The following is a 24423-nucleotide window of genomic DNA, read 5'->3' as shown; positions in this document are numbered from 1 at the left end:
AGAAGGAAATGGCAACCCACCCCAATATTCTTATCTGGGAAATCCCCCGGACAGAGAAGCCTGGGGGGGCTACAGTCCATGGGGTCACAAAAGTGTCAGACACAACTTAGCGACTAAACAACAACAATCCTTTACTACAAGGAAGGCTGCCCCTGTGCATTTCAGGATGCTTAACATCCCTGGCCTCTGCCCACCAGATGCCAGTAGCAGCCTCCTACCTGCAGTTATGACAACCCAAAATGTCTCCAGACACCGTCAAATATCCATCCCCAGGAGGGCAGAATTGCTCCAGTTGAGAATCACTGGCCTAGGAGAACCTTTAGTCTCTTGATTCTCTCTCTAGTCCTGAGCTCCTGGCAATTTTTAAAAGTATCATTGCAGCTCAGCTTAGAATAACAGAGAGAAGGGGGAAAAAAGTTATAACAAAATTTGCACCGAATCCATGATGGTCAAAATTGCTCTAAACATATTTATAGTATAATTAAATGCAACAGGTCTATCTATCTAAAGACGCCTCTAATTCTCTTTATATGAGGAAGTGGAGCACTAATGCAAGGTTTAGACTGGAGATCTGTTTTCGGTCCCATCTCTCCTACTTGCTCACCCCATCTAGGAAGACCTAACCTTCTGGTCACCTTTTATGATGTGCCTTCTCATCTGTCTCTCCATCAACCTGGAGATGCAGGCCATGAATTATCCCACCTTATGGATGAGTAAACTGAGGTCTAGAAAAGCGAAGTAACTTTGCTGAGCCCCCACAGCGCAGAGATTTTAAAACTAAGTAACTGCTAAGTTCTAACCTCTTAACCTCAACCTCTTAACCTTGAGGGGAAAAACAAGTCACTAAATGTCTCTGACCTTCATTTCCTTTCCTCACCTGCAACCCAGAAATAACAATTCTCAGTATTTCTCAGAATCGCTGCAAGAACTTAAATTTCAGTTCAGTGAGTCGTTAGATGGCAGGGACCAAAGTCCCTGCTGCGGGCAGGCAGAGATCTTCAGCGATTTCTGAATGACTGTGGCATTCTCTAGGCCTGCTGCACTTGAACTGTGCCCATCTCAAAGGCCAGAAGAACCACACCCTGCTTCTGAGATCTACTTAGACTAGAAAATGAACTGGAGCCAACTCACTGTGAAAGAGCACTATCAGGAATGCAAATGTAAACAGTAAACAACATAATTAACCCTTAGGACTTGAAAAGAGGAGAAGTGAGCGACATCAAGTCTGGCTGGGAAAGGGTGTGGTGACTGAAGGGAGGACCCCGCCCTCAGTGGTTTCCCCTCCTTGCTAGGGTCCCAGTCACCTCCAGTGGAACAGCCAATGCATGGGTGCAGCTGAACGGCTACCCTGAGCCCCCAAGTACCCCTGTAGCTTAGTGGACAAAGTCACAGGGGATCTGAGCGGAAGGAGGCCATAAAGATGGCTCACACCTGACAAATCAGAAATGAGCCAAGGTGTGAAAGAACTGATCTGGCCCTTCCAGGCTGTGAGCCCCACCAGGCCCCATGTCCCCACGAGAAGCCTGACCCCCCAGCAAACCCCTCTGCCAGCTGGGCCCTGGTCCATCCTTCTTTCCTAAGCAGCCTCCCAAGAAATCACCACGCAGTCTGGCCTGCCTCCAACACAGTCATATTTGTCACACACCTATCTTTGCAGGAGTAGTTTCGGGACCCAATTATTGTTTTGAACTTCTAAAGGAAAATGACATTTGGGCAGCACATTCCCTAAAGCACAAGTGAAACGTTTCATCTTTAGGTTACAAAGTCACACTAGGGTAAGAAGCAGCAGTGGGTGTGAATACAGGGAAGGTTCTCGATTCCTATCACAGGATAAGAAATGCAATGAGGTTGAAGTCCATTCAATACGCTTGAGGGGAGGGAGCAGTTAGCAATGGTGGGCAACACCCTGCTGCTTTATTATGGAGGCAAAACCAGCTAACCCAGTGCCTTATACAGAACTTTTAATTCTAAGTCCCTTTCCCCATTTCCCCCCAACACCCCCCACCCCCAGGTATCATCGTGGGGAAGTTACAGATAGGTGGTTTGGAGTAGCAGTAGATCACAGGCTGTTCGAAGAGAAAAATGTCTCTCTCATCCATCGTTCCATGAAGCTGCATTTAGATTCTAGGTCTAATTTCAACAGATATCAGCACAACGGAGCTACAGTTACAGTGGACAGATCATTTGTCTAGAATGGAAAAAGCCAGGATGCCGGGGCAGTTGTATTGGGGGGGGGGGCAGGGGTGTGGATGGGAAGGAAAAAGTGAAAGTATATTTTAAAAGAAAGATGGAGAAGAACAGCTAATAGAGTGGGCAGAGTTAAAACTTCAGCCCCAGGAGCGAGGGAAAGCTCAGGTCAGCAGAGGTGAAGCCAGGGCATCAGAGTTCCCCGCACCACGTGGTCACCACCAGAGCAGCCCCGCGGCCCGCCTGGGGGAGTCACAGTCCTGGGACACTAGGTGGTGATTGGAAAGATTTGCCCAGTGGGCAGGTGGGACTGAAACGGATGTACCAGCCATAACTGCAGACCTAAAATCAAGGCTGGGCAGCCAGTGCTAAATAGGTAATAAAGTAATCATACATTTACCTTTCAGTCTGGAAGGAAACCTTGCAAGTTTTCACAAAATTAAGAGTGCAGTCATGCAGCAAAAGAATTCTTTGATGAAGTGCCTTGTGTTTTATGGTAAAGTGGACTGATTAAACAAGTGAACAACAAAGCACAACTATATGTTATTATTTTTATATGGGTCCCTGAGATTTAATAGCTACGCCTCTATCCTTACACCTGTGACTGTTGAAGAAAAGGAAAAAATGAAAGAATTTAGGATATTAAAAAACAAAATTTGACCTGCTGATTGCCAATTTACTGCACATGAGAAATTCACTAAGCATCTAATAATTTACATTCAGGGGGTGGTAGTTCTGCCCGGCTATTCTGTTAGGTATTTTAAATTATAATTTCAAATGGACTCATTGTCACAGGCCTCTGGGTCCATTTTACACACAAAATCAATATACTACTACTAATAAATAGGATTACTTTTCCACGACTCCTGGTGGGAGCTCAGCTGGACTTGTTTGGGAGGCAGTTTCAAAGTTCTCCGAAGAAAATTACTTTCACCCTTAAAAACCCACAGAAGGCACCTGAGAGAAACTGAATCCAGAGGCAACCAGCAGTGAGACAGGACGTCTTAGACTGGTGCTCAGTTGCTCAGTTGTGACCAACTCTTTGCAGACCCGTGGACTGTAGCCCGCCAGCTCCTCTGTCCAGGGAATTTTCCAGGCAAGAATACTGAACTGGGTTGTCATTTCCTACTCCAGGGGATCTTCCCAATCCAGGGATTGAACCCGTGTCTCTGTGTCTCCTGCATTGGCAGGTGAATTCTTTACCACTGCGCCACGTGGGAAGCCCCATAGATTGGTAGGTAGATGGATTTAGACAGAGAGAGAAAGCATCCCTATTTAAACCCTTCTCTTAGGATCTCTGCAGGCCTTTGTTCCTCCAACACGTGCTGCCCTTTCTCTGAAACTGTAGAAGCTCCCAGAGTCCTGTCTGTGGCCTCTTCCATCAAAATGCCTCTCCTTTAACATCCAGGACAGTGTATACCTCACCTCTGTATGATCCATGCCCTGACCCAAAGATGCTCTCAGAGCCGAGGATGAGTTAAACCAGTATCCAGCCTAAGAAGCATCTGCTAAGTGATTTCTCTCCTCTCATTTTCTATATTTTACACTGTGGCCCCACCTTGACTCATCCTAAATTGGAAAAACTACTCTTGGCAAAGCCAGGTCTTTCAACTCTTGCTGCCCCAATGTTTGAGTCCTTAGGAGGGATCTTGTTAGGTCTTCTTCACACAATAAAGACTGCTTAAGTGCCATCAACTGCCCCGCAGAACATGGAAACACTTGATAACCCACCCCAGACAAAGGCCTGTAGGTACCCCATGAAGAGACTCCACGTGTCTAGGGGTGGGCAGGGAGCATCAGAGTTAAGAGAGAGGTTTGAAATCCTTTCGTCTGGAAATGTAGCTGGGGACAAACAGCTTAACCACTGAGCCTCACCTTCCCCCTTGACAGATGAGGGAGGGTTGCTTTACAAGATGAAATAATATATTTAAGATGCTCATTGCCATACCTTGTGTACAAAACTATTCAATCAGGTTGTTGTGGTGGTGGTTCAGTCACAATAAAGTAGGCAACTGTTATCTTTCTTATGGCCCCAAATTGACAGTGGAGAGGGGAGAGAGAACCCCAGTCTGTACAATTGCAAGAATGAATAATGAAAACCAATAATGACTCAATAATAAAAAGCAATTTTAATGAAAAAACCAAGTATAAGATGAAAGGGGATGGGATTTTTCCAATTTATAGCAAAACATAGCATAAAATTACTGTATTTAGAGGGATGGTATTTCCTTAGAAAGAGACAAAGATATCAGCAGAGCAGAGTAGAAGGTCCAAGTACTGATCAACAAAGATCCGTGCACGAGGCCGCACATGTACACACACACACAACACAAGTGGCATTTCACATTCACGGGTAAAGGCTGAGCCACTCAATAAATGGCACTAGTGTAACTAGCTATCCATCTGGGAAAAATACGGGGTCAGATCTCTAACACCTACACATAACCCCTTCCAAAGAGGTTAAGCATCAAAATAATAAAATTATAAGGTCAGAAGAAGAAAACGGAGAATAGTTTATAATTTGGGGATTAGGAAGGGCCGCCAAACTGACAAAAGTAAAGACTATAATTTTATATATTAAAAAATGAGCAGAATTTCTGTACAGAGAAATACATCTCATAGAAAAGAAAAACAACAAACTGGCAAAAAAAATATTTAGTACACACACATGTGCACACACATACATACAGAGCAAGTGCAGTATCTGAGAAGCTCCAATAAATCAGTAAGAAAACTATAAATAGCTGTATAAACACAAATGATAAAGGATACAAAGAAGCAACTCAGAAATACATTAGGCAGAGATGCTTAAATTGACTAATTCCTCTCTCTTTCATCATCTGTAAAATCACAACAATAATCATAGCACATTCACAGGGATTTTGAACTTTAAATTAGTAAATTTCATTTAAAGTGCTTAAAACAATCCTGTCACATAAAACATCCAACAGATATTATTAACCAGCAGCAGTAATAATAGCAGCAGTGGTGGTGATGACAGTCGTATAATTAAAGAAACACAAAACAAGAATCGGGAGATAGAATCTAGCATTTCTAGCAAAATCATCATGAGCAAAACTGCAAAACAACTAACATGATCTCATATTGTAAAGAGTATGAGAAAAGAAGCATTCTCCATACTGGTGAGAGGAAGAAGAGTTGCTTTGGCTTTTAATCGGTGACAATTTGGCCCTATCTATCCAGCATTTTGGGTTTCCAGGTAGCTCAGTGGTAAAGAATCCACCTGCCAATGCAGGAGACATAAGTTCAATCCCTGGGTCGAGAAGATCCCCTGGAGAAGGAAATGGCAACCCATTCCCGTATTCTTCCCTAGAAAAATCTCATGGACAGAGGAGCCCCGCAGGCTATAGTCCATGAGGGTGCAAAAGAGCCGGACGTGGCTTAGTGACTAAACAACAACCATCCAGCATTTTACTATAAGTGCCCTGTGACAAAAATTCAATATATGTATAGAAATCTACATATGCAATATAATATGAATATGCATTCATAGATATGAATGTATCTACATATTCAATATAATATATACAATACAATCTACAAATTCAATATATGTAGAGAAGTCTACATATAAGATCTTTGAATGGAGTGTAATCTATAAAAAATTTGAATCACTATGTTGTATACCTGAATATAATATTCTAAATCAACTATACCTGAATTAAAAAATTTTTAAAGAAATCTAACCTTCAGAAATACATGTACGCACAAAAACATATGTACAAGGACATTTAGTGTACAACCGTTTATAAAATTAGGAATAAAAATCAAATAGGAAGAATTAACTACATTGTGGCATATCCCATATAATGGGCAGCAGTTGCCTGGTGGCTCAACTGGTAAAGAATCTGCCTACAATGCGAGAGACCTGGGTTCAATCCCTGGGTTGGGAAGATCCCCTGGAGAAGGAAACGGCTACCCACTCCAGTATTCTGGCCTGGAGAATTCCAAGGACGGTATAGTCCATGGTGTTGCAAAGAGTCAGACAAGACTGAGTGACTGTCACATACAAGGTGTAACGGACATTAAGATGGAAATGCATCTAATACCTGTTAAGTACAAACTGCAAGCTGCAATTTGCATCTGCATATAACATATATATTTGCAAGTGGATATAAAAGGGACAAACCAAGCTGTGGTAGTCACCTCTGGAAAGTGAAGCAGGACTAGGAGGGAGTGGAGAGGGTATTTCAAACTTTACTTCACTGACTTAGACCATCTTTGATTTCTTTAAATAACAAACCTGGACTAAAAACAAGTATTTTCCCTTAAAAAAGGCAACAAAGTCAGTGTTATCCTAACAGACACCACGGGACGCCCGAGTAAATGACAGTGTCCATTATGTTCTTCCAGCAGAAGGCAGGCCTCCCGACCCTGCAGGTGAGCTCCAGAGGGGAGCCAGCACAGTGGGAAGATGCTAACAGGATGAGTCAAACCCCGTATTCTGACTCAGCTAATAACCTTCTGATTGCAAACCCAAGGCAACACCAATTTCTGCAACTGTCCACTTGGCAGTTATGTTTCTCAGAGTAAATTAGTAAGTTTGCATTCCAGTTCATCAACCTCCAGAACTCTGATTTACACCAAGTAGTCCCCAGGGCAATAAATAAATAAAGTCCTTAATCGTGCCAAGTTGGGGTCTATGTCTAGTCTGATTGAGTGCACTTCTCCAAGGTGCAAAGAGCCGGAGATTTAGCTGACTTCAAAGCGGCAGCCCACAAGCTGACCACTGTAACATTATTCTTCTATTACAGCAAAACTCCAGCGCTCAGTAACCTGTTACTGTCAAATGTGATGATGCTTGTTTAGATCCATCAAAAAAATATTTATGAAACTCAACTATGCAGCCAGCATGGCTCTAGTCTTTTACTTCTAGTCTAGATACTTCTTTTACTCTGCACGGCACAGGGGAAGCCCACACCCTGGTTCCCAGACCTGGTTTTGGAAAGGGCGGTGGGCACCGCGTCATAACAGACCTTCAGAGGGGCGGCACTGCAGGGCCACACCTTGGCCACCCTTAACCATATACAGGAGTGAACGCTCAAAGTCAAGGACTGAGAAAAGCTGATCCTTATTCTCGAGCGAGGCAGGAAGCAAGAAATGAGTACTGCTCGCCTTACTTTCCCAACCTCTATAATACAATCAACCACAAATGGCAAACTGAAAGACATCATTGTAACCAGAAGTTGTTTTGGCTGAAGGTGGGCAGATGGAAGTGGGGGGAGGAAAGGCCTAACAATGGCCAGAGAGGCACTTGTAGAAGCAGACAGCAACAGGTCCAAGCTGGACCACAGAAAAGCTTTATAACCTTCCACGTGCATTTTCAAGACACAACCCTTTATCAAAAGGAACCATCAGTCCATCTCAAACACGCCTTTTAACATAATCAACATAATAGTAATTAATTAGCATTTGTAAACTGAAGATGGCTCTTACATTAACAGATTCCATATAAACAGAACCAGGTTTGGGTTAGTGCAGAAGTAAAGAATTTCTGTTAATCTGATTAGGGCTTTAAAAAAATAAAAATCCATCTTTGGGACTTCCCTGGCAGTACAGTGGTTAAGATGCCATGCTTCCAATGCAGAGGGTGCATGTTCAAACCCTGGTCAGGGAACTAAGATCCCACATGTCTTTCAGACAAAGAAAAAAAAAAAAAAATCCATTTTCATGAAAAAAAAAAAAAAGAAAAATCAGGTAACATCTACTTCTTTTAAGTCTCTAAAGTTTATTTAATTACATACATATTTAATACAAGTTTTAACAGATCAAAACTGCTGATTCCATGATTTGGGTTATAATTTATATGATGGTTATTCATACTCATTCAAACTGTCTATAGTCAAAAGCTTTTCACATAAATAACTGTGGTATCTATTTAATGCCTTTATTGGTTTTCATAATGAGTTGGGAACAGGGGCGGGAATTTATCAAGTGGCTGGACACTCTGTGCCCAGCTCCAGGCTGGACGCTGGCCCAGGGTCTCTCGTTTCATTTACTCCTCATGGTATCTTTAAATACCCAAATTACCAGACGAGTACGGAGAGCTACCATTTCATCTTCAGGGAAGCCTGGTCCATCTAGCTGGCTTATGATGTGAGGGTTTTTTTTTTGTTTTTTTTTTACTGGTGCTAGATAGAAAAGAATGGGATTCCCTGGTGGCTCAGGTGGTAGATACCTGCAGTGCAGGAGACCTGGGTTCGATTCCTGGGTTGGGAAGGAAATTACAACCCACTCCAGTATTCTTTCCTGGAAAACCCCGTGGACAGAGGAACCTGGTGGGCTACAGCCCAGAGGGTCGCAAAGAGTCAAGACACAGCTGAGTGACTTCATTTTCACTTTCACTTTCAGATAGATAAGAGGATGATTAAAAGAGAAGACATTTAAAGAAGGAGCATAACTGTCAAACACACACATCACAAGCTTCTGGAGAAAAGGGAAGGAAGCAGTTTTCCCATTCACAGGATGCTGAAAAGCCCAAAGAAGGCTAAGAATGTCTGTGACTGAGTTCTGCGCTGTGGCTTGCAGGATCCTCCTGTTTCAAGGAGGGAGGCCAGGCCCGGAAGAGATCAAAGCACGCTGCCAGTTTTGAACTGTCTTGATACATCTAAGACTGTCTTTCATAAGCTCTGCTGTTTTTGGAAATGTACTATATTGGGCAGGGCTTCCCTGGTGGCTCCGACAGTAAAGAATCTGCCTCTAATGCAGGAGACCCAGGTATGGTCCCTGGGTCAGGGAGGTCCCCTGGAGAAGGCAACGGCAACCCACTCCAGTATTCTTGCCTGGAGAATTCCATGGACAGAGGAGCCTGGCGGGCTACCATGAGTCCATGGTGTCACTAGGAGTTGGACATGACTGAGCGATTCACACACACATTTTATGGGCAACTCCCTCTCTGATGGCAGCACGTAACACGGCCCAACTCAGACCTTGGTTTCCCCTAGTCCTTTTTGTTGAGGGGCATCTTTCCCCAAACCGTGCCTCTCAACCTGGGCTGGGGGTACCTGTCAAACCCCAAGCTGCTGGCCACACCCAGAATTTCTGGGTCAGTAGGTCTAGGATATAAATCCAAAATTTGCATTTCTAACAGCCTGAGTGCTGTTGCTGATCTAGAACCATTGATTTAAGAAAGAACATTGTAAGAAAAAAAAAAAAAAAAAAAAAAAAAAACAGAACAGGATCCATCTAACACAGGAACGGGTGCTCTGGGACAACCCAGAGGGATGGGGTGGGGAGAGAGGTGGAAGGAGAGGTGTCAGGCTGGAGGGGGACGAGCGCACATGTGCACCCGTGGCTGATTCATGTTGATGCATGGCAAAAACCACCACAATATTGTAAAGTAATTATCCTCCAATTAAAAAAAAAAAAAAAAAAGGAACAGTAGGAGGTTGGGGGGAGGTGGCTATTTTGCCAAAATGTGGCAAAATTTTCATCAATCGTGATCCAAACCACATGAAGGCAGGGGATTTTTGTGCCTACCCTGCTGCATCCCAGAACTTAGAATGGGGGCTGACATATATACTCGGTGCCCCAAACATACCTGCTAAGTAAGTCAAATGGATCAGTTTGCCCCATGGTGGAAACTGGGGCTGGCACGGAGATAGAGGTGCAAGGAAAGTTCTTGTGGAAACACCAGCAACGAAGGGAATGGTTTTTAATAGCTGAACTGCCCTGAGAGGGAAGCTCAGCTTGACAGCAATGACTGCAACAGCAATAACGATACACATGATGACAACCAACATCTCGGAGTGTACGTGGCCAGCGCTGGGCGCTCAATTTGTACAGTTACCTACGAGATGGAAACCTTGACTCTCCTCACTTAACAGGTGAGGAAACAGGTTGGAAAGTAAGTGATATGACCAAGTCCTTAGTCTATCAGTGGAGAAGCTGGTCCCGAGCAGAAGGTCCCTGTTTTTTCAGAAAGTCTTTTCTTAATTACCCAGTTGAGTCAATGATAAACGCAAAACTTCTTTGGCCTTCTTGGAACTGCAGGCTTTGATCTCTTCTTCTCCAGGTTAGGGAGGGGCTTCGAGTGGCCCATTCCTAGTGCGCCTGCCTGATCATAAAACAGGCAGGGCTTTGCTGGCTACACAGAGCTGGTTTTTTCTGTATCATCTTTCAGTGGTGGACAGTGATCCCAGTGCTGGAGTTCCATGTGGTTCCATGTGGGGCTTGAGCATGCCCAAGTTAAAGAGCTAGTTCAGTGGTTCATCAACAGGCCCGGGGAGGGGGCCAGGGAGAGGTGCGGGCGGGTTTTACCCTTAAGGGACAATGGCAATGTCCAGAGATATTTTGCTTCTCGTAACTGGAAGGTGCTACAGGTATCTAGTGGGCAGAGGCCAGGGACGCTGCTCAACACCCCAAGGTGCATGGGACCACCTGCCCACCACGAGGAGGAGTCTGGCCAAAGTGTCAACGGTGCCGAAACGCTGCTCCAGTTTCGAACCTCCAAAATCCTTATCTGTTCTTGCCCCCAGGTTGGATGCCTAAGAAACTTCATCCATACTCTCTTAGGGCCCTCACCATCTTTTCTCTCATCTTAGTTACTGAAAAACTCCTTTCATCTCCCCTAGATCAAATTGCCAACATCCACTGGATCATCGGAAAAGCAAGACAGTTCCAGAAAAACATCTATTTCTGCTTTATTGACTATGCCAAAGCCTTTGACTGTGTGGATCACAATAAACTGTGGAAAATTCTAAAGAGACGGGAATATCAGACCACCTGACCTGCCTCTTGAGAAACCTGTATGCAGGTCAGGAAGCAACCGTTAGAACTAGACATGGAACAACAGACTGGTTCCAAATAGGAAAAGGAGTACGTCAAGGCTGTATATTGTCACCCTGCTTATTTAACTTCTATGCAGAGTACATCATGAGAAACGCTGGGCTGGAGGAAGCACAAGCTGGAATCAAGAATGCCGGGAGAAATAACACTAACCTCAGATATGCAGATGTCACCACCCTTATGGCAGAAAGTGAAAAGGAACTAAAGAGCCTCTTGATGAAAGTGAAAAGAGGAGAGTAAAAAAATTGGCTTAAAGCTCAACATTCAGAAAACTAAGACCATGGCATCCGGTCCCATCACTTCATGGGAAACAGATGGGGAAACAGTGGAAACAGTGTCAGACTTTATTTTTGGGGGCTCCAAAATCACTGCAGATGGTGACTGCAGCCATGAAATTAAAAGATGCTTTCTCCTTGGAAGGAAAGTTATGACCAACCTAGACAGCATATTAAAAAACAGAGATATTACTTTGTCAACAAAGGTCCATCTAGTGAAGGCTATGGTTTTTCCAGTGGTCATGTATGGATGTCAGAGTTGGACTATAAAGAAAGCTGAGTGCTGAAGAATTGACACTTTTGAACTGTGGTGTTGGAGAAGACTCCTGAGAGTCCCTTGGACTGCAAGGAGATCCGACCAGTCTATCCTAAAGGAGATCAGTCTTGGGTGTTCATTGGTTTTGAAGCTGAAAGTCCAATACTTTGGCCACCTGATGCAAAGAGTTGACTCATTTGACAAGACCCTGATGCTGGGAAAGATTGAGGGCAGGAGGAGAAGGGGACGACAGAGGATGAGATGGTTGGAGAGCGTCACCGACTCAATGGACATGACTCCGGGAGTTGGTGATGGACAGGGAGGCCTGGCGTGCTGTGGTTCATGGGGTAGCAAAGAGTCGGACATGACTGAGCGACTAAACTGATCTCCTGATGAACTTGAAGGCAAGAGTATCTTAGTCACTGGAGCACCCAGAATACTGGGAACCCAGTCAGCTCAGTGCTCAGTATCTGTCCTGTAGTTTGTTTTCCCTCCAATGGTTAAAAACACTGAGAATTCAGATGTAATCAATTCTCAAGAGCTCCTACCATGGAGGAGGGGAGGTGGGGTGTATACACTAAGTTAGGAATGCACAGTACACTTCCTATAAACATAGCTCATTGAATCCTTTCAATTACGGAAGGAGACAGGAACACTATTTTTGGTAGTTACAGCTCATAGATGGAATTTGTGAAGGATCACAGGCTGGTAAGTGACAGGGCCCATTTCTGGAGCCGGATCGCCAAGCCCTCTGCTCCTTCCGTACCCCACAACCAATGCCATGGGTCCCCAGAGTTGAAAACCTCCCTCCTAAAGACCAATTCCAGGATTAGAGTGTCTGAGATGCTGGCAAGGAAAACAGGAATAGAAAAGGTTGAAAACTTTACCACATTATTAGTGGAATCATCACAAGTTTGGGTATACACCACACCAACAAAAATCGGTCAATTCAAGGGTTATTGCAAACAGGCTTAAACACAAGTTACATATTTAAAAATCAATAACAAAGAATTTACATGGCTCTTTCATTTTTAAACTTTAATATGCGAGGGCTTAAGAAAATAAATCCAAGATTTTTTTTTTTTAAATAAAATCAGAGAGGCTAGGAAATCATGGTCAAAAAAGCCATCTTAGTTCAAGACATAATTATGTGACCTTTCTCTATGCACAGCTCTCTCCAGCTGGCTCGTCTTTGCTCTGAGAGGTTGCAAACTGTGGGCTTTCTCAAAGCAGCCAGGAGCCAGGCCCAGACCTGGGAAAGCACTTCATAAATAACAACTGATGGCTCGTCTCTGGGAGCCCTGACAGTATTGATCCTCCCCCCGCCCAAATCAACCTGATGAATCTGTCTCGTTTTCATATTATAAAGGGAGAAGTGAAAATGAAAGGTTTTTGCAGCACCACAGTTTTTTTTTTTTTTTTAAGCTAGGGAGATCGTTCTTGGCTGGCTGTTGTTCATCAAGCCTTCCCCTCTAACCTCTGTGCCAAAGCCATATTTCTAGTGCTGGGTCCCAGCCTCTTTGAAAGTTGGGTGGCCCCTGGCATCCCTCACAGCCAACACATTCCAAACTCATCATTCCCTCCACGTGGTACAAACCCTGATGGAGGAAAAACTCAGTCCATTCTTTCAGCCCCATAAGCTAACCATGTGGGGAGCCAAGGCCATCTATTTCTTCTCTCTTCCATCTTGCCTTTCACACCATCCCTGCTGCTGTCCTGCTTCTAGATTCATCGACACTGTAGCGCCCATGCTCTAAAGGGTATGCCCCACTTCTCTTTCCAGGGGGAGTTCTGGCTTTTTGTCCACGTGGTAACCTGTTCCAGGCAAGCCCAGACCCAACAGAATGGAAAGCTTTCCTACTATCAGCCAAAGCAAATCCCTCAAGGGCAGGATGTCCAGTGAATTGCCCTGGTTTCCAGTGGTGCTGTGCCAGGCAGCAGTGCTCCCTTGGACCCCCTAAGATTCTCAGCCTTTCGGGAAGTCCTTGTTTTACCTCCTTTGGGTTTTGGGTAACATTTCTTTGGATGGTTTGCCTTTGGCAATGAGCTAGAAATCCAGAAGTTGGGACAAGGGTAGGTATGGGATACCGGTGCACCTTGCCCACGTTTCTGGGGTCTGTGAGGAAGGACTTGGGATGAATGGAATGTGCGCGGATTCTGTAGGCAGCTCCTGATTCTGCAGGTCACTCCAGCTACAAGAACCTTTGCTTGTGCTCAACCACCTGCAGCAGTGTTTCCCAAATGTTCCAGAAGGCCAGGGCACGTCTCTGAGGGTAGAGAAAGTGCCTGGAAATCTGCATCTGGAACACACGCTGCAGGCAATTCTTATTCTCGAGTAGCTCAGAAAAAAAACATTGGATCTCTTCTTTTTGACAGGTATCTGGGGTCCGTACTATAGAATTATTACCATAACAGAGACCATAGAGGATAAAGACCAGGAACAAGCAGACCCTGGAGCCAGGCTCCTTGGGTTCAATTTCACCTGCCTCACTCCTCAGTGGAGCCCTGAGCTAGCCTCTTAACCCCTCACTGTCTGCTTCTTCCTGTGAAGAATAAGCATGATAACGACACCCACTTCACAGGTTATACGGATAATGTGCTAATGCACGTAGAGCACTTAGTTTAGTGGCCTCCACGCGCGGGCACTTGATAAACATTAGCTATTATTATCCCATAGACCAGAGACTGCTGAGAGGCAGAGCTAAAGCCAGATCTGGCCTAGAGACCTATTTTGTTTGGCTTGCACATTTTCCTTTTTAATTGAGCCAACATTTAAAAACTGGTAGATTCCTGGCCATTTTAAGACACTTGAAGACCTGGCAACAAACGCGGCCTGCTTTCCCCTCTGGCAACCATCACCTGGGGTGGGGTCCCTTGGCACTCTTCAGAAAGGGCATTTCTTCTCTGTTCAAGACCAACCCCCATGCCACTTATTCTCACCTTCCCATTTCCCCCTGGTGGCTCAGACAGTAAAGAATCTGCCTGCAATGCGGGAGTCCTGAGTTTGATCCCTGGGTGGGGAAGATCCCCTGGAGAAGTGAATAGCTACCCACTCCAGTATTCTTGCCTGGAGAATCCCATGGACAGTGGAGCCTGGTGGGCTATGGTCTGTGGGGTCGCAAAGAGTCGGACACTACTGAGGGATTAACACTTTCACTTTCCCATACCCCCGGCCCTTGCAGGAAGGGAATCTCTATTCTAGACCAGTCATCCCAATGTATCCAGTGTTAGGTGTGAATATTTCCGTTATGGATGCCAGTCTAGCTGGTCTCCTTATGCCTACTTCCCACCTCCCTATTTGGCTTCAAGATGTCTTCCCAGCCATCATCAGCCTCCCCAGCCCTCCCTTTCCACCTAGTCCAGAGGTTCCAACTGAATGCACATTAAAATGACCTGGGACACTTTCAAAATCTCACGTCTAGATGGGGTATTTCTCCTCAGTGCTCAGGTGATCCAGAAGTACAGCTGCACGTGCTCTAAGATTGGTGACCACGGGAGCCATGGCCTCCCCATTCTGCCGGCCCGGCAGGCACGTCCTGCCGACACTGTACATCCGAGGACAAGATGAGTCGTGTTTTCCTCCCGACTCCTGTTTAGTCTTGCCTGCAACTCGGCTTGTGTTTAAAGCCTGGCTCCCCAAACAGACTGTAAACTCAAAGAGTGGGTGGATCGCACACCTCATACTTCTTTTGCATCCTCGACAGGAAGACTGGGGTGTCAAGCACACTATGGCCGCCTGATGAAAAGGCCTCTTCTCAAATAATTGAGCATCCACGATGAAGAAGCCATGGCAAGGGCAACATGAAGACAAACCACAGGCTGGTTTTCTTGAAGCTTGTGGGTTTGGAGGAAGAGCAAGTCAAGGGCACCGCTGATGGGGATGGAAGGTGAACTAAAATGTGCTACAGGAAGGAAGGAAGCAGGAACTCGAGGAAGGGGAGGGGACCCGAGGCCCTGGGAATCAGGGGAGGCCCTGTGCAGGACGTGTCCTTGATAGGCCACCGGGAAGGGCCGAGAGGAACGAGCAAATACATGCATGAGAGAAAGCTCCTGGCGAGCTGTGGTCCACGGGGTCACAGAGTTGGACATGAATGAGCGACTGAACAACAAAGGAGAGCAGCAGCACCTTAAACGCTGCACCCGCCAGCATCCCAGCTGGGAAGAAGAACGGGAAGGGCAAGATTTCCCGGGACCTCAAACGGTAGGGAGGAGGTTGTAATTAATTTGATAAGTCACTCTAGCATCCTTCTATAAACGCCAGGCAGAGGGAGAGGTGAGGGGTAAGTGGGAGGAACAGGCAAACACACGGAACCACCGGGCGCTGCCAGCCGGGGTTGAGAAAGGGAGAGCGGGGCCCAGAGGCAGAGCCCCTCCCCTACACCGACATGGGGTCCTCCCCATCCTGCCAGGGCCCAGAGACCTCAGACATCCTGATCTCCACCATTCTGTCTTAAGCCCTCGTTTACTGTACAGAAGTGACATCACATTAATAGTTGCAACTTTCGTAGCACAGATCATCACAGAAATAAAATTTCTAGTCATGAAACTATCACTACTGAGAGGGCTATTATAATAAAGAGCTTATTTTTCTGCTCTTTCTCCCAAGTCCATGCACAATTTATAAAGACATACAAAAATCCTGAAGAATATGTTTAGGAGAACCCGCCTCGCGGTTCACTGTTCCTCCCCATCACCGTCATTTTTAGAGGCATCACTGGTTTTGGATGAACACTGGGGCTGGTTCTGAAAATAAACCACCAGAGGAAGGGCCCGAGAGACAGTCCTAAACAGAAAAAGCAATTCCATCAGGAATCCACTGAATCCTTCCCATGGGCCAGGCACTGGTCTAGACACCTTACGGCATGAACTCATTTAATCTTCCCAATCCCATGAAGTAGGTAGGATGATGCCCCCATTTTACAGGGGAGGAAATGAAGATGCAGAGGTTAAGCAGATTTGCCCAGTGACACATTGGTGAGAGAATAAGAACCCAGACACTGGCTTCACGCTCCATCGTCTGAATCATTTAGTTTACTTTGCCCTTTAGGTGGAGGGCATGGGTTCAGTACATAGAAGCTTTCAGCTCTCCTAAGGGCCACCAAACCCAGAAAGGCTCAGAATGGATGGGGCCACAGGGTGGCTGCTCGGGTTCTATTTCTGGAGCCTCAAAGCATCAGACACAGAAAAGGGGCCAGGGAGGGGTGAAGTCTACAGGCTCTGAGTGGACCTCCCGTGACCCCCAGTGTCCAGAGCTGCAACGTTCAGGATCATGAAAACCAGAGCTCGGAGAAGCCCTTCTCAGCAGTCAGGCTGGAGGAGCCAACGGGATCTCCTGGGTAGCCAGGCATGAGCTGGCTGGGAGCACCAAGGGTGGTTGGCTCCCCTGCTTTCTGAGATGGACTCCATCCTCCATAGAGTCCTTCAGGGGAAATCCGCTTCACTGTTGACCACAGGTCTCACCAACAGTTGCCCTGATCGAGACTGTACCTGCAGGTAGCACCTTTCTGGTCTGTGGATTATAGACCAGCCATATCCCTGCCTCCTAGTCAGTGGACTATCGCCACACTGGATTATGTTTCACTTTTGGGCTTCAGGGCTTGAAGCGATTCTATTTTTAGGCTTTCTCAATTTCAAGAGTTAAAAGTTCTGGCTTTTAGGGGATGAGGACTTCCTCTGAAAGAGTTAAACTGACCGGCCATTCTGTTTAGCCAGCAATCTTCAAAGACGGCAGGGCACCTGGTCTAAGGTCACTAGGCAAGGGCGCCTGACCTCTAAAAAGCACAGCAGTCACCTAGGATGTGGACGGCCCAGACAGACCTCCAACACCAGAGCTACCGCGTACCCCTCTCCCAAAGACGATGGCAAAAATCCTTTCAGGTTCTATTCTCAGTGAAGTGTATGTTTCACTTTCCGAGCACCGGAAGTGTCATATCCACAGAAGTCTGCAAATAACACAGAAAGCTTTAAACATGCTACTATCACGTTTCTATGAGTCAGTCATTCCTTCTGTTTTTTTTTCTTTTTTAATTCCCTTTCACTGAACATCTAAAGGAGCTTCGCTTATTTTGTATCTTTGAGAATGAGCTGTTACTCTAAAGCCAACTGTTCAAAGGACACTTTTGTATGTGTCTATTTTCAAAAAGTGTAACCATTCCTGAAGGCAATCTAAAATACATTCTACTCATCCCAATTTTCCCATACAGGGCACATGGGACACAGTTAACTCTCTTGGCGAATGAGGCTTCTAAGAATTCAAGTCTCCGGTTTCAGTTCTGGCTTTGTCGCTAGTTAGCTTGTGACCTTGGGTAAGTAACTCAACTGCACTGAGTCTTAATTTCCTCACCTGTGAAATGAAGGGCATTGGGTCACATGATGATTCTTGCTTTTACAGCTCTCACATGTTATGATTCAAAGACCATCAAGAATATCAATTATCAGCTGTGCTAATTGTAAGACTTGTTATAAAAATGTTGCTGGGACACTAGAAATGGCCCCAGACAGTTGGGCTAAAGTAATAGAAAGCAGACAGAAGTCAATTACTTTTATTCTTCCTACCTCCTCTGAAGTCCTCTCTATTCCATCAGCTGTCTGTTCTATCAACCTCCGCTGATGTAAACCTAAGCAGTGGTCTGTTTCACTCAGGTTCTCCAGCAAAGCAAGGTACACAGGCTTTGTGATTACAACCTGGTGACCAGGGGGTTTACCTCTTTGATCCGGGAGCTTGGGCACCCCTACTATAGATGACCGTAGCCGCCACAGCAGTTAAGGTTGGAGGCAACCTGAGAATACATCCTTGTAACCCACGCATTCTTGGCGTTCTAAAAATGCATTGCTTTGGGGGAAGAGCGTGTGAAGCAAAAGTGACAACAGAAAACAAACCAATTTCCCTTTTACTGATGCAGAAGCTGTATGTGTGATCCCTCTGTATTATCCCCACCGTCGCCTTTGTGGATTCCTTGACCCCATCCCAGTTGCTGCTTTTTTGTCTCTTCTGCTGTACAACTTGTCCTTGGGTAAGATACATTTTCCAAGTCACTCTTGGAAGCCAAAGAGGGGGTCAGGGTAGGAGGAAGAAGATACCATTGGTGGTTTCCTATACTCACTGCTTTCCCAGTTAGCTGGCCTTCTTAGTCCCCTGAAAAATGATTAGTGTAAAAAAAAAATGCTTCTCAGCCATTGTAAATACAGTACTCGAAACACTATTTTTAAGCTGCTAACAAGCATGAAAAATATGCATTAAACCACATGCTTAGTACCTCAAAGAATTCAGGGAAGTTCCTCTATTTAAAAACTAAAATGAAACAGAGCGTCTGATAAGAATTGCAAGCTACCTTCTTTGCCACGCACTATTTGTGGTGGTTTCACGTACATCTAGGAGGGACATGATTTAGTGAGCACAGGCGGTGGTTGATTTTTCACTCATCCTAGTTTAAAATGTTAGTAGAAAGCAGATGGTTAAAAAAGAAATGGGGGTTGGTCAGCCTAGGAAAGTGGATGAAAACTGGACATACAAATGGAATATATGTAACTCATGTCAAATTAGAAAAGCAGCCAGAAAATCAACTATGAATATTTGAAGCCTTGCCAAATGGGTCCAGGTCCTTTGGAGGGAGGCTAAAGGTATGGATGGTGTATCGCTGGGAATGGCAATAAAAGACAACTATGCATTATACCTGTTAAGAAATGAGAATAAAAGCCACTTTTCTCTATAACCTTTCAATCTCCAGATGCTGTTATTTATTCATGTCTAAGCTCAGAGTATTATTTTCTGTTTTCAAGTTAGCTTTTACACAACACAACATTAATCTCAGAATCTACTCTTCCAAGTATTACACAAGGTGACGATTTATAGAAAAACAGAAAAAAAAAAATCCTTTCCTGGTCGCAAGCTTGGGTTCTTTAGCTCACAGAGCCACATTTAAGAGTGCTTTGTTTCAGAGGATGATTAGAGTGGCACCATGGGTACTGATTATAGTAGAGCTATTTGTACTGCCCGAGTCTGGGCACTGCATTATATTAAAACTTCCATTTTGGGGTATGTAGTGACTAAAAATTCTCTCCTAGCTTAAACTTGGCACTAACCATCTATCTCAGCAGAAGCAAGATTATTGAGTACAGAACCACAGGAACCCAGCATTTTTCTTCTTTTATACTCATACAGGAAAAAAAAAAGAAAAAAAGACTCAGCTATAGCACCTATGGTTTCTCCATTCTTACACGGAAATTTCAAGCATTGTGGGTTCCTTCCCAAAGTCTAATCAGCGGGTTGCTCTGGCTGGATCAAATTAAATCAGATGTGACAGGTCATTGTCGCTTGCATTAATAGATCCCAAACTTTCTAGAAGTGGGATGAACTCATTCAGCTGCTTTTTAGCAAAGGCAGAAAATGATGAAGCCCCTTCAGTTCTAGAAGACAGTGCTTGTTGACTCTGGTTTCCCTAGATCTGTTCTGTGTCCAACAGCTCGTCGTCTGAAACTGGGTTTACCTGGTGCATGTCTATGCCATGGCAATGATGAAGAGCTCAGTTCTGCAAAAGCGACAGAGCACAGGCTGCACCCAAGGATGGTAGGTCCCTGGGATCAAGGGAAGGGCAAGGCCAGAAAGTGAGGGTGAGTTGATCTACATTTGTCACAACTCAAGCCACAAGCTCATGCTGCGGTAGTACATCACCGCCATCTCTAACACAGGCCTGTCCTAGTGATGTGTCCTTATTTTATCCATTCTTGAAGATCGCCATGACATATGGATTTAAAAACTCAGTTAGGTATAGTTATGTACCACTTTAGAAAGAGTTTTAGCCATTTTACTCATACATGTCAACAAAGGGGCAGTGTGCACAGGTTCTTACATTATTTCTCTAAGTTAAAAAAAAATAACATTTCTGGATATCCATTTTATTAGGCATCTACTATTTGCCTGGTTCAGTGCTAAGTGTTTTACTTGCACTGTCATATTTAACCCTAAAAAAAATTTTCATGTTCATATTTCTTATTGCCCCTTTTTTTTACAGTAGTGTTGGTGAGAGAGATTGTTATTTGCCTAAGATCTGATGACTTGTAAATGACACAGGCAATTGCAGCAGTAAGGCGGTACTAAATGTGTGTGTGTGTGTATATATATATATATATATATAAAATAATATATATACAAATAATAGATACACATATATATATGGATTTTTTCCACATTAAAAAAAAAAAAAAAAAGGTGAAGAGTATGCTCTTAGTTTTAAATTCCAAAGACAGAACGTGGAAATCAGAACCAGGTAGGTCTGCAACTCTGGCAACCTCAACAGGATTTCTCAACCTGTTTTGGATGGAAAGTGTTTAAATGATCTCTTTGCTCAGCCAATCACTTAGCACTCCCCGAGCTGTCTCTCCTGCTTAGGGAAAGAATATCAACAAAAGTTCAAGACTTAAATAGAGGGCTAATACAATTTTGATAAGAAAAAAAAAAAAAAGAAACCAAACTTTATATACAGTTTTCGTGTCTTTAGAATAATCATCTCATGAAAAGGATAAAGTTTTGAAATAGCTTGGAAGGTGGTGAGGGTAATTTTCTATACTTAAATACAATGAACTACAGAGAAGTTTGGCTACACAGTTTCAAAGACTGGGCCCAAGTGGGCTAAAATTCAAAAGTTAAAAAAAAAAAAAAAAAAAAACCAAACCGGTGGTCTTGCAATTTCCCATGATCAAAACTACCCTCCCATAAATCTGAATCAAATCCCAGAAGTATGTCAATAGCTGGTTGTTTCAGATTAGGTTTATGATATAGGAGCAGAACTGAGTAGGGGGCATATATGCTTGAAATACATCCAAGCCTGTTTAGGTAAAGTCAGTAATAGTATTTAATGTCAGTAAAAGCGTGGCATATTTCTGTGACAGAATCCGGCACAGTGGATACTGTATGTGTGAGCAGGTCCTATACTCTTTTCCCCCCTGCTGGCAGACCCTAGTCACTAAACGCGAAGAGAGCTCCTTTGACTGAGAAGGTATCACACATCCCTAGCAAGTATCTCCGGGGCTGAAAAGCACTAAAGACCCAACTCGAGGAGAAATTGAGAAAAGTCAGGAAATAAAATATTTCATTCTTCCCAGACCCATCTCTTGCCCCCGAAGTGCTGCCTGGGTGCTGCCGCTCTTAAAGACCTCTGCAGAATCTCGAGTCTCCCCAAATTTCAGCCCATTCGGAGCCGAGACAAGGTGAGGTCAACGTTGGGTACGACCAACCCACCATTTATCAAAACTGGGTCTGGTTCGTTTCTAGCCTCGTGGGGGCCAAGCCTCACCACGAGGGAGAAGACTGGAGGCATGGAGGAAGGGAATGCAGGAGAGAAAAGGAGAAAGGGGGAAGACCTCCCGGCCACACTTCTTTCTAGTATCAACAAAAAAAGAAGCCGCATACTGACCTAAATCATCTCTCAAAGGCGCTTTATAAATTACAGGGACAAAGGGAGGGGGTGGCGGGTGGCCTGGGAATCCTACAGACACCCTACCCTCTGACCCGCCCCCCTCCCCCTCCAGCACAAGGGAAGGAAGACAGAAAACAGAGCTCAACTCGGCCATCGGCGAGAAGCCCCCCTCCGATCGCCCATCCCTCGGCCCCCCTAGGAAAAAATCCACGTAAACGCCATACCCACCCCCTGGGGCGGACACTCCTGCCCCCTGGGTTCCTAGAACCGGAGGCCGGGGCATTTACTTAGTTACATTTTTCTTGCTTACTCATTTCCCTCGAGCACCCAACCCCCCGTTCCCACTCCAAAACCCCGCTCAACCGCCTACCCTCACGGCTCCAGCCCCCCAGCAGAATCCTGTACCCCCACGGCGGCGGCGGCCCCCCGAGCCGTCCCGGTCACTAACCTGCTGCTGTAAGGGCATTTCCGAAACCAGCCTGGCTCCGGGGGGGAGGTGGGGGGTGCCGGCTGGAGAGGGGGCCCGGAGGGCCGAGCGGACCGGCGGCGCCGGGCGAGGGCGGGCGCCCGTGGAGGGGGGGGGTGCCGGGGAGAGGAGAGGGAGGGTGGCCGCGCCGGGGGCGGGTGCGAGGGCGCCGGGACGGTCCCAGGCCAGGGAGCCGGCGAGCAGGAGGAAGTGGGTGCCCCCTCTCCCCCTCCAGCGCCCCCTCCCGCCGCCGCCGCCTCCTCCCCAGTCACAGGCGCGTCCTCCGCGCACGTGTGCGAAACGTCACCGGCGGGTCCCGGGGAGAGGGACAGACCCAGGCGGCGGGACGGGAACACGGCTGCCCCCGCCCTCCGTCGCCGGGGGGCGGAGAGGGGGACAGGGCGGGGGGAAGGAAGGGGCAAGGGGAGAGGCGGGTCAAGGGCAGGCCCGGGGCCCGGCGAGGAAGGCCCGGGCGCTCGGGCCACGCGGGCGCCGCCGCGGCCACCGCCGGGATGCGCCCAGGCCGGGGCCGCCAGCCCGCGAGCCCCTCACCCGCTAGACAGCCCACGCCCGCGCCGGCACCCGGATCCGTGCTCCACCGCCCGCCTCCACTCCCCCCAGCCCCTTTGTTGCCGGGAGTTAACAGATCCCCAAATGTGTCAAAGCGCAACCTGGCAGAGCCCCTGCACTCCGAGCACGCCTTAGGGACCCCCGGCTGCCAACGGGCCTTGGAGGCCGGAAGGGGGGGCTATCACCCCCAGGGCCCCCACCCCGGTTTCCACCCCCCGGAGTCTCCCACTCCCCAGTTCCCTACTCCCTCCTCCACCCCCTTCTCCATCCGGGGCGTGACCCCTTCCTACGCCCGAGAAAGAGGAAGCTTCGAGTTGGAGGGGAGGGGAGAGTGGGGGTAGGGAAAAGTGCAGGAAAAGAAGAGGAGGGGGGGCCGCGAAAAGTTTCGGAGTGTTTGATGTGGTTCGCGCCAAGGCGATCCCCGCCGCCCTGCGCTCGCGGCGGAGTCCCCCGACCCTCCGGGCGCTGGCGGGGGGCAACACACGAGTCTTTAACAATAAACCCTCGTTGGAGGGGCAGCCGCCGAGGCCCGAGACGCTCGGCCCCGCGCTCCCCACCAAGGGCGGCCCGCAGCGCGCCCACCACCCCGCGCAATGCGAGCCCACCTCCCGCCCGGGCTGGGGACGGTGGGGACGGGAGGGCATTTACCGGAGGGCCGCCGCCGCCGCCGCTGCCGCCGCGTCCCAGCGCTGGTGGCTGCTGCAGCAGCCCGGCTCTGCCAGAGGGTCCGTGCGGCGTGGTGTAGATGAGGCTGCCAGCGGTCTGCTCCACGCCGGGGGCACTGGGGAGGAGGGGGCCGGCGGCGACGGCGCCGCTTTGGAGGGAGGAGGAACAGGAGGTGGTGGAAGTGTTCGTGGTGAGGATCTGGATGTACGCGCTCGGGGCGGCGGCGGCGGCGGCGGGGAAGCCGGGGCTGGCTAGCAGTGCCCTTTTGTCCATGGAGGCTGCAGCGGCCGCAGCGACGACAGCCGCCCCCTCCCCACCCCCGGCGGTCACCAGGTACTGCTCCAGGGCGGGCTGGATCCCCTTTCTCATCTCTCGCTCCTGCTCTTTTTATTGCTATGGTAATATTAACGTATTGTTTGCAATTTCTTTTATTATTTGCAGTCGGAGTTTCCAAGTCTCTCCTTCTCTCCTCCCCGCCCGGCGCTTCCGAGCCCCTTCTCTCTCTTTTCTTTTTATTTTTCCGCACCGCACGGGCCCCGGGGGCCAAAAATAATCGGGGCCCTGGAGAGAGGAGGGTCCCGGCCGCACGGATATCGGGCCCCGAGGGGGGATGGAGGCGTCGGGGGCGGCCGATGCAATGGATTGCGAGGCGGCGGCGGCTGCCCGAGTGCTGCGGCCGGCAGCTGAAAAATGGCTCCAGGAAGCTGCTGCTGACAATGAATGAAGGGATACGGTTTACGCGCCAAGGTCCTCCCGCGAAACTCAGATTTCCCGCCGGCT

General features: G+C 47.1%; 1 protein-coding gene across 2 annotated transcripts in view; it reads right to left on the bottom strand.

Moving 5' to 3' along the window:
* The window catches only part of E2F3 (E2F transcription factor 3), an 84565-nt gene extending 60477 nt beyond the window's left edge, over positions 1–24088 (bottom strand). The window contains exon 1 of one of the 2 annotated variants that reach the window (XM_070360754.1): positions 23626–24088. In XM_070360754.1, coding sequence (XP_070216855.1) covers positions 23626–24012 — 387 coding nt within the window. In that variant the 5' untranslated portion in view covers positions 24013–24088. Of the gene's footprint in view, positions 1–22389; positions 23000–23625 lie in introns of those variants that run through there. The other variant, XM_070360756.1, reaches the window with a different exon arrangement.
* Between the last annotated feature and the right edge of the window lie 335 nt (positions 24089–24423).

Source organism: Bos mutus, chromosome 23 (genome assembly GCF_027580195.1).
Source record: "Bos mutus isolate GX-2022 chromosome 23, NWIPB_WYAK_1.1, whole genome shotgun sequence".
NCBI lineage: Eukaryota > Metazoa > Chordata > Mammalia > Artiodactyla > Bovidae > Bos > Bos mutus.
The sequence above is the reverse complement of the archived record's forward strand: the minus strand, read 5'-3'. Positions and strand labels throughout refer to the sequence as shown.